Source organism: Oncorhynchus keta, chromosome 15, assembly GCF_023373465.1.
Source record: "Oncorhynchus keta strain PuntledgeMale-10-30-2019 chromosome 15, Oket_V2, whole genome shotgun sequence".
NCBI classification, from domain to species: Eukaryota; Metazoa; Chordata; class Actinopteri; order Salmoniformes; family Salmonidae; genus Oncorhynchus; species Oncorhynchus keta.
In genome coordinates this window covers 31,332,255-31,342,745 of record NC_068435.1, presented here as the reverse complement: position 1 = coordinate 31,342,745, position 10,491 = coordinate 31,332,255, and the positions used below count along the sequence as shown (strand labels likewise).

Here is a 10,491-nt window from a genome sequence, read left to right as displayed (position 1 = left end):
AGTGAATGTGCATGTATTTTTAATTAAACACATTTAATGTAGTTGTCTTGCATTTTATCCGTGTTGATAACTTATACTCAAACACTAGTCTACAATATGAATGAAACGACACAATTAGTGTACTCCTGAATGCATCATGGCATGGTGACAGAGTTTGAAGGAAGGCTGACTTGAGATGTCATTGATCAACTATATCCAATAGCTGTCTGAGCCGTCCTTGACAATGGCAATAGGCTATATGTATTTATTTTTTCTTCTCCAAATTTTACTCCATGTACTCAGTCCTAAAGTTTTTCATTTCTCCTGAAAGGTGTTATGGCATGGAAGTTCTCACAGACAGAGTGACTGACATATTGTATACTGCCTACATCCCCCCACACATTTTTACAGGTCTTGGCATCTGGGACAAATGACAAGGAAGCTTATGGCTTGTATATAGTAGCTGTGTAGTTGTTGTGATCCTCATCCAAGATGGCGGTGGACTTAACGCGTTGATTTCACAAGACGCATGGCTTGACGTCCTGATAGACATTCTGGTGATGGTGATGTAGCTGGTGGTAGTACGATCCACTGGCAGTTGGTGGGTGAAATGAAGAGATTCCGTTAAAGTTCAAAACAAAATCTTTCCTGTCACATACTGGCGATGAATGGCTCGAGTATCGAGACAATCCTGCTGCAAACAGATGGAAGAGACGTGACAGTCAAACACAAAGCTTTTTCAAATACAAAACCAACTTGTTCTAATGCAAAAAATGAAAGAACTACATGGCGCCAATATTTGGACGTTGTATTAATGCCAATTATTTTTCTTAAATGGTAGGCTACATTTTTCCTAAAACAACTGCATGCAGATCATTTAGAGCATACATGCAAAATACAAACGATTTCATGAAACACTATATATATTTCATGAAACATATATATATATATATATATATAGGCTACATCACTTTTACAATGTGAAAATAATATATAATTTGTAAACATAAGGTTTTGAATATTTTCCTGGAAAAGTGTCCTTGATATTTGCCATGAATACTTTGCTTTCTATTTAGTGTTGAATTATTTTACAAACATCATTGGTATTTGTAATGAAACTATTTAATTCAGTGATATTATTGTTCATATTTATATGTAGTTTCTTATGGAGACCATTGCGCACAAAGGTCACAGGCAGTTCTATCTATACTGCCCAGAATCAACCATATGTACGGATAGGGAAAACATACTTGGTTGTTGACATTACTGATGTAGTTTTGTGTATTATATTATTTGTGTATTTTTGTGTATTATACACATAATTAGATGTTGACATATTATTGCCATGGCACATATTGGTGTTTGGCGCATTTTCATTTAGGCCTATAGCCTTGAAAATGAAATCTAGGCTACAGTTTTTGGCCTTACTGCTATTAGGCCATTCAAACGCATTGAATAACAGCTTCACTACATGGAACAACATATAGTCCCCCCCAAAAAAAAAATCTAAAGAAAGCTTGTACATTTTGTGTATTGTGTATTATTATATACATAATTAGGTGTCGACATATTATTGTCATGTCATATATTGGTGTTTGTAAGTCCGTCTGTGGCTGAGCTGGCCAATAGCCTTGAAAATAAAAATATAGGCTACAGTTTTTTTTAACTTCCTTGAGAGTGATTATGTTCATCTTGGCAGTAGAATGTGCATGAATATTACTTAATTACTTGTGTTTTTAGTTAAATTGTCATAGTTCTACAATAGTCTTTTATTCATAAATGGACAAGCAGAACAATGCCAGTGTTGCCTAACTAGGCCCAATGCCAATGCCTATGCCCTATGATTCGCAATCAGCAACTGCCCATCTCGACTAGGTCTACTTCCAAATAAAACAGTAGATATAAATACGCACATAAGAGTATAATATTTATTACTTGGTTGCATATGTTATAATTGGCCATATAGTGTGCCCATGCAATTAAATATTGTGTTTGCCTATTAGTAAAGTAAACAGGCTTACTTGAAATATCAGATGAGTCTCTTCCGTTGTGATGGCGATAGCTTTGCTCCAGAGAGTAGGGGGATATGCTCGAGTGCAAGGCAGAGGACGTGGGACTGTTTGAAGCCAGGGATTGCTGCTTGATGTATGGAGACACACCTGGTGATGTCCAGTGTGAGGGGACACTGGTATATGGAGAGTGACAGTCCAAGGTGCCTCCTGCCATCGCCGCCGGCGATGAGTGCAGAGGGCTACTACTGTTGTCTGGGCAGTATTCTCCATTAGACGACACCTGACAGGCAGCCATGTAGGTGGACCCAGGGCTTGGCGACATGTGAGGAACATGATGCCCTCCAGCCAGCCCGTCGTAGCTCCCTGGCACCGTGGTCCCCATCACGTCCAAGTTGTAACCATTATGACATGCCAAGGACGCAGAGGGGTTCTGGAAATCGAAGTTTTGGGGCAGTATCGACGCGCCAAAGCCGATGCCATTCATCATTCGATACATGGGTTTCAGAGCTTGGCATTTCCTACGGAATCCGCGAGGTCTGCGACGGAAGGACCCCTCTTCGAACATAAACTCGCTTCCCGGGTCTATGGTCCAGTAGTGTCCCTTGCCTGGTCTGCCGAGGCCCTTGGGCAGTTTTATGAAGCACTCGTTTAGAGACAGGTTGTGCCTCACAGAGTTTTTCCATCCCTGGTAAGACCCTCTAAAGAAAGGGAAACGGGCCTGAAGAAACTGATATATTTCAGCCAGAGTAAGCCTCTTTGTCGGGGAGCTTTGGATAGCCATCACAATAAGAGCGATGTATGAATAGGGCGGCTTCTCAGGACGCCTCAAGCCAGAGTTGCCCTTTTTCCTTTTGTTCGACGCATTTGGTGAGCTCTCCGCCACTGGCTGTGAGCTCATCTGAGTGGCGTGCATCACTCCGGCTGCTGGGCTGGATCTCAGAGGATGAGACGAGTTCAGATGTTGCTGTGAGCTCTCAGTCGTCATGTTTGCGCGCAAATTAGGACACAGAGGAGTATGAGTAGCCTATAACCAAGAGGATGACCAATGCTCTTTTTATTTTTGCACTGACCTGAAAAATCTATTGAGAGCAGTATCCTACACCCAATACTTCAGGCAATTGCTCAGCATTACTCCTTCAGACGTTCTAAAATATGTTTCCAAATGTGATAATTGGAGAGGTTAGTGTCCAGTGGCGATTCACTGCGCGTTTATTGCAGTTCTAATCAGGAACACCAGCTGAGTATCGGTGTGGCGGCTGCTCCTCCTCCGTCTCACTGTGGCCATCGCTGGCAATAATCCTTTAAGAGGGGAATCATAAAGCTCCTCGACTTTCTTGCGCATATCCACTCGGCCAAACAAAACTCGACCACCTATCAATTCTTAAATCTCTCTCTGCCCCCTAGATCCCGGCTAAATCCCTCCAAGAAATCGCCAGGAACTCGAGACCCACCCTCTCCCAGATCTGGCCCCGGTCCAGCGGTCCAGACATAATTCTAGCAAGAGCCACACACATCACAGCACAAGCTCCGAAGACTAACAGAGACCTCTTCCCACCCACTCCTCACAACTCTCATACACGCAATCAAACCATTTATCAAACTCATTTAGACATTCCAGTCAACAGTGCAACACGCCAGACGATGAAGGCAATGGTTCCAAGTTTACCATGAATGAGACATAAACATAACGTAGGCATATCCTATTTACTAGCATTCTAATTTTAGGTATATACAGTACCAGTCAAAAGTTTGGACACACCTACTCATTCAAAGGTTTTTCTTTATTTGTACTATTTTATATATTGTAGAATAATAGTGAATACATCAAAACGATGGAGTAACACATATAGACTCATGTAGTAACCCAAAAAGTGTTAAACTAATCAAAATAGAGTTTAGATTCTTCAAAGAGGCCACCCTTTGCCTTAATGACAGCTTTGCACACTCTTGGCATTATCTCAACCAGCTTCATGAGGTAGTCACCTGGAATGCATTTCAATTAACAGGTGCCTTCTTAAAAGTTCATTTATAGAATTTCTTTCCTTCTTAATGCATTTAAGCCAATCAGTTGTGTTGTGACAATGTGGTGGTGGTATACAGAAGATAGACCTATTTGGTAAACAACCAAGTCCATATTATGGCAAGAACAGCTCAAAAAAACAAAGAGAAATGACAGTTCATCATTAATTTAAAACATGAAGTTCAGTCAATCAGGAAAATATAAAACACTTTAAGTTTCTTCAAGTGCAGTCGCTAAAACAAGCAAGCGCTATGAAACTGGCTCTCATGAGGACCGCCACAGGAAAGGAAGACCCAGAGTTACCTCTGCTGCAGAGTATAAGTTCATTAGAGTTACCAGCTTCAGAAATCAACAATTAACTGCACTTCAGATTGCACCTCACACATCTCAACATGAACTGTTCAGAGGAGACTGCGTGAATCAGGCCTTCATGGACCTTTGATAAATTTGAGAGGTGTGATGGTGTGGGGGTGCTTTACAGAGTTCAAGTAACAGACACATCACAGCATCAACTGTTCGAAGGAGACTGCGTGAATCAGGCCTTAATGGTCAAATTGCAGCAAAGAAACCACTAAAGGACACCAATAAGAAGAAGAGACTTGCTTGGGCCAAGAAACATGAGCAATGGATATTAGACCAGTGGAAATTTGTCCTTTGGTCTGATGAGTCCAAATTTGAGATTTTTGGTTCCAACCGCCATGTCTTTGTGAGACACAGAGTAGGTGAATGGATGATCTCCGGATATGTGGTTCCTACCGTCAAATTTGAGAGGTGTGATGGTGTGGGGGTGCTTTGCAGGTGACTCTGTCAGTGATGAATTTAGAATTGAAGGCACACTTAACCAGCATGGCTACCACAGCATTCTGCAGTGATACGCCATCCCACCTGGTTTGCGCTTAGTGGGACTGTCATTTGTTTTTTTAGCCAGACAATGATCCAACACATCTCCGGGCTGTTTAAGGGCTATTTGACCAAGAAGGAGAGTGATGAAGTGCTGCATCTCCACAATCACCCGACCTGAACCCAATTGAGATGGTTTGAGAAGTTGGACTGCAGAGTGAAGGAAAAGCCGCCAAGAAGTGCTCAGCATATGTGGGAACTTCTTTACGATTATTGGAAAAGCATTCCATGTGAAGCTGATTAAGAGAATGCCAAGAGTGTAAAAAGCTGTCATTAATGCAAAGGGTGGCTACTTTGAAGAATCTAACACTTTTTTGGTTACTACATGATTTCATATTTTATTACATAGTTTCGATATCTTCACTATTTTCTACAATGTAGAAAATAGTACAAATAACAAAGAACCCTTGAATGAGTAGGTGTGTCCAAACGTTTGACTGGTATTGTATATATTCATATATACAGCCTATTATGTATAAAGCCTATGATGTACTTGAGGATAGAAAAAAAGTCATGGAGAGCGGAGAACTACAGATCACAGTATTATTCTGCACAGTCAGAGCTTCTTAGAGCTTGTAGTTTTGTCTAGCAGAGGTCATGGAGAAATAACAGTCCATAGTTGTCGTGTTCATTTGTTCGGGGCTGTTCAGGATAGTACTTTGACATGAGTGGAAACATGATTTTTCCATCAGGCGCTGCCAGCATACCACACACGGCGCGCGAGTGTCAGTTTACCTCCTCGAACCATGGATCATATCCCTTGAGAGATTAATTAATTACACAGATCCAAATGAGGTCTTAGAAAAATAGGTCCAATGGATATTTTTTATAGTAGCTTATGATGATGATTCTGATGTTATTCTGTTGTTATTGTCGAAGAAGAAACCATGCAGGCTTTTGGTGCCCATATGCCAGGAGAAAATGTTTGGCAAAACAAAAGAAGGTCAAACGAAAGCTGGTTGCATGTGTATCCTCTCCCAATTTTTGATCAGGATAAGTGTACTTTCAATATAAATTATTTCAGGAGATAAACTGAAGACATGTATAGAAGACAAATATAGAGATTTTGAGTTTAACTGAAACACAATTTTCACCCAACTGCATTTAATTTATTACTTGCTATAAGGCAATACAGGTAAAATTACAAAAACAATAAAGTCAAAGATTTAATGACGAAATTAAAAATATTTACAGACGTGGTTTTACGAACTTTACGTACCCGTTAAATGTGTAATAACAGTATAGTACTTTAACCCAACGACTTGAATGCAACAATTAAGCGACAAGCTCAAACTCTTAACCAAACAAGTATGTCGAGATAAAATCATTTCCCCTTATAAAATCAAAGGTAAAGAACATAATCTCCTCATAATTTCCGGCAACATAAAAACCAATAAGCTCGCTGCGTTCAGGACGCACAGCTGGTTTAAAGGACCTTTATTTTCTCAGCCACAGAAGAATACTTAGAATGCTTTGAACATATTGCACACAGAACGAGAGATCCTGTCATAACGTCTTGGTAAAATCGAAAATAGTTGTTTTTCAGCTGTTAATGTGGACTGAAATCCACTTGGATAGGCTATTTTGCGATTATCTCTCCCCTGCTCATGTGTCTCGACTTGAGGCGACGGTTATTTGTAGCTCCAGACAGAAAATATAAATACTGAATGTCTGTATCCGCTCACAGGGAGCTTCTCAGACACAGAAAAATAAATGCCGTATTTCTGCCCCAATAGAGGGAGCAAATTATAATTAGGTATGTGCCACACTAATAATGATACATCATTTCTTTAATTAACAACATTATGGCTGTATTATTATTATTCCAACCTATTTTGCCAATAACGATAGTTATTAACAATTATTGTAACGCAGTAGTAGGCCTAAATATGAATTGGCCTACCTCTGATAGCCTATTTGTAGAGTTGCAGAGAGTATGCTACTAAGGGACCTTTAGGTAACAATGTTATCTTAAATCTAGAATTACGTATGTGAAACATTTGAATGCGTAAAACTAATGTTATTGGACTATATTTAGTGTTAGGCCCATTCCCTTTTCGCAACCTTATTCGTCACCTCAGTCCCTTCTTTACCTTTTATCCTTCTGTCTATCTTTGTTTCCATTCTCAGGCCTCTTCCTCCCTTACTTCCCTTTTCTTCCCCTTTGGTTTTGGTTAGACTATTCAATACATACATAGTCTAGGCGAGACGATACTAGCCTAAACTGTAAATGGAATATTAAGGATATTTACAACATTATCAATGTGCTTCATACAGCACATCCACTGTTTGAGAGCTCACAATGATAGGCATATACGTTTTGACTGACAGCTCCCAGCCAACGAAGCTTTACTCATGTCCCAATCAATTTCAATGTGACAGCGCGCGAATAAGAAGCGCCTAATAGGCCTGACCAATATGTCACCTCGGTAGTAATGACAATGCAGTGTATTGAAATTAGGTGGATATTACACCAAGTTGATAAAGCAATTGTTTATTCAGTAGCATGAGTAGTAGGCTACAAAAGGGGGGTAGACATTGGGGAATGTAATGAGGGATCAGGCACCTGCAGGCCTACACTACACCTGTTAGTGTTTGTGTGGATAGATTGGCATTTTGCCGTTTGTCTTGAAAACAACTTGTAGCGCAGATATCTTGTTTGTTCACAATCTATTCTATGCGATATGAATTCAATGCCACAAAATATATATCAACATAAAAACACATCACAATGTCAATGTAAAAGTTACTCTTTATTCAAAATATGTATTCTGTTTAAACAAAATTAAAACATATATACAAACTGCTCGACTTGATCACAAAATGCTAAATGTTAAATTGTAGATTATAAACTGGGTGGTTCGAGCCCTGAATGATGATTGGCTGACAGCCATGGCATATCAAACCGTATATCATGGGTATGACAAAAACAACATTTTTATTGATCTAATCACATTGGGAACCAGTTTATAACCGTGGTATATTGGCCATATACCACACCCCCTTGGGCCTAATTGCTTAAGTAATTTGGGGGAAAACGCCCCCTTAAGGGAAATGTCCATGTTCTGACAAAAAAAAAGCAATGTTTTGGTAATATTTAGATATGTGCATATTGGCTATACTTAGTTAAACACTTTTTGAAGGGAAATAAGTGGGCAGAATTAATTAAAACGCCATAAAGTAGGCATTTTGAACTCACTATCCCTGCTAAATGCAACCCTGATGATTAGTGTGTTAAAACTCATTATATACGTTTTATTTTAGATTTTTTTTTGTAATTTACTCTTAAAAGCTAAAGTTTAGGTATCTTATTTTTTATTCAAATACATCGAATCTATATTTTTTTAAACTGCATTTCTCACTATTAATATCCTCAAAATGATGCGGTTAGAATGTACTCTTTTTATTTTCGCACTTTCGAACTCTCAATGAAGTTACTTATGGAGGACATGGATATGATTTGGAAAATTCTAATATAGATACCACTGACTTGCATTGAATTATCCTGAGGACATTTTGCCCCACTGGAGTCACTCCTGACTTAAAAGTTGAGGTGAGACATGACATTTTTAGTTGAGCATCCAGGGGAAGTGTTAATAAATGAGTGACATGAAGTGGTTTCTGTGAGAATTACAGGAGGGGGCGTTTAACCCCAAGTTACCCTAAACAGCATGATTTGAAGGTCATTCGACAATTCAGTAACAATATTTTTAATAAACCAACAACATAAATAGCCTATAATATATACACCATGAACTGTATGTACACTGTATAGCAAAACAAAAATGATATTGTTTTAAAGGGAAATTACCATAGAACATCAAAGCAACGAAATAAAGCCTACTCCTCCCCACAGGGTGCGTCGATCCATACAAAAATGTCCAGATATAAAACATACTATATATACTCTGTGACCTTGTCCAAATATAAGGCAATGTAATAAAATGCATTTTGTTCATACACAATCACTGTCAAAGTACACAAATGCCAACACAGTGTTTTCATTCTATTTGCCACACCACTCGAGTCCATTACGAAAGAATACTGTCTATTTTGAATGGGTGGTAAACGTCAGATCCTGGAGTAGCCAACTGCTGGGATTATCTGGTAAATGTATGAGCCCTTTTATCTCAATTTCAGAGCCGCGAAACTATCTTTTCGATGATCTATCTCAGTACAATCCACCACCATATCCCCCCAGGACGTGCGCAGCGTATGAGTCAATATGAAACATCGAATGGGCGTGATGCGGTAAAGCGACTGATGGTCCTCTCACAATGTGGGGCATCATCTGAGTGTAACCCGGCCACGGTAACGCACCAACGGTGGGAGAAACATCTGCCCACTCCTGTCTCTTGAACGGTTTGCTGAGGATACTGTCTATAGCGAAGGAGCTGGAGAACTTGGCACTGCTGGCTGGAGGTGCGGGTGTTGTGGTGAGTTGCGTGTCCTCGTCTGTACGATGGTCAGACACGTCTTGCTCTTTGCCTGTCTTTTTGTTGATTCGCTTTCTCCTGCGTCGGAACACTCCGTCAGCGAAGGTGTACTCGCTGTGAGGATTCAGCATCCAGTAGTTGTCCTTTCCCCATGGTCTAGACGGGTCCCGGAGGACCTTCAGAAAACAGTCGTTCAGCGACAAGTTGTGGCGCACGGAATTCCTCCAACCGGTGTAACTGCCCCGGAAAAAGGGAAACTTTGTCATCAGATAGTCATTGATCTCCGCCAGAGTCAGACGCCCCGACGTTGAGTCACGGATAGCCATGGCAATCAGTGCGATGTAAGAGTATGGAGGTTTTGGTCTCCGCGTGTACGGTTTGACTTTGCCATCTGCACCCGGTGTGACAGGTGGCGGGCTGTGCGCTAGACAGTCCCCATCCGAACCCAACTCCTCCTCACCAGAGACAGGCGAGCGGACGCTGTTCTTAGCATCGCTGCACAGCTCCACAGATTTCACCTCATAGTGGTGGTTTCCACAGAACACTTCGAGTTTCATGTTGTCTGTTTAAATTTCTGCTTTTCTGCGAGTTTCTATCTAAAGTTTATCCGATGCCCAAGTAAAAACAGGCACGTTGCCAGAAGAGCTCAGGCCTCAGAGGAAGTCTCGTCTTGTTTGTAAAGGTGTCAAAGCGCAGAACGCTTTCAGTCAAAATATCCTATAAGTACCCGATGAAGTTTATACCTTTGGCAGCACTAGAGCTCGTCTCACCTTCCGTCTGTCTGGTGGGCTGTTTATAGCAACAGGCTCACCTCAGGACCAACCCAACAAGGCGGGGCTTGATAATTACATGGATGTTTTGGAACAACTGAACATCATGCACTCTCAGTGTTTATGACACATCATAAATCATAACAGTAATTTTTTATCTATTTTTATTTAAATATTTGTTTGACAATGGAATTGCGTTGAGTAGCCCTTTCACCCTCTCTTTTTCAGTATAACAAGACAAGTAGGAAAAGGCTATATTTCTTACCTGTGTAACTCGATCTCGCTGTGGTTGACACCGCTGGAGTACTTCACCTGAGACAACAGGTGGCGTGCGTTTCATTTCCATCTGTTCTGCCTCGCATGATGCAATCCTC

At 40.5% G+C, this 10,491-nt stretch overlaps 2 protein-coding genes across 3 annotated transcripts; both read right to left on the bottom strand.

Moving 5' to 3' along the window:
* Positions 1 to 377: 377 nt before the first annotated feature.
* Positions 378 to 3,411, bottom strand: LOC118395124 (forkhead box protein F2-like). Of its 2 annotated transcripts, none has more exons than XM_052463857.1 (2): positions 2,001 to 3,411; positions 378 to 673 (listed from the first exon to the last, which is right to left on the bottom strand). In XM_052463857.1, exons 1-2 carry the CDS (start codon positions 2,974 to 2,976, stop codon positions 498 to 500), a joined length of 1,152 nt encoding a protein of 383 aa, XP_052319817.1. In that variant the 5' UTR covers positions 2,977 to 3,411; the 3' UTR covers positions 378 to 497. The 2 variants fall into 2 exon arrangements, with proteins under 2 accessions (XP_052319817.1, XP_052319819.1); XM_052463859.1 differs by having other exon boundaries at positions 378 to 670.
* A 4,234-nt stretch (positions 3,412 to 7,645) lies between these two features.
* On the bottom strand, positions 7,646 to 10,128 carry LOC118394775 (forkhead box protein Q1-like). The gene has a single exon (XM_035788314.2). It carries the CDS (start codon positions 9,902 to 9,904, stop codon positions 9,083 to 9,085), a length of 822 nt encoding a protein of 273 aa, XP_035644207.1. The 5' UTR covers positions 9,905 to 10,128; the 3' UTR covers positions 7,646 to 9,082.
* Positions 10,129 to 10,491: the final 363 nt, after the last annotated feature.

What these genes read in the sequence shown, in the direction of transcription:
- LOC118395124 (XM_052463857.1), bottom strand. Translation starts at nt 2,976, where the DNA reads ATGACGACTGAGAGCTCACAGCAACATCTGAACTCGTCTCATCCTCTG. An exon ending in AGACTCATCTGATATTTCAA is followed by an intron (nt 674 to 2,000) that starts GTAAGCCTGTTT and finishes ATCTGTTTGCAG; the next exon opens with CAGGATTGTCTCGATACTCG.
- LOC118394775 (XM_035788314.2), bottom strand. Translation starts at nt 9,904, where the DNA reads ATGAAACTCGAAGTGTTCTGTGGAAACCACCACTATGAGGTGAAATCT.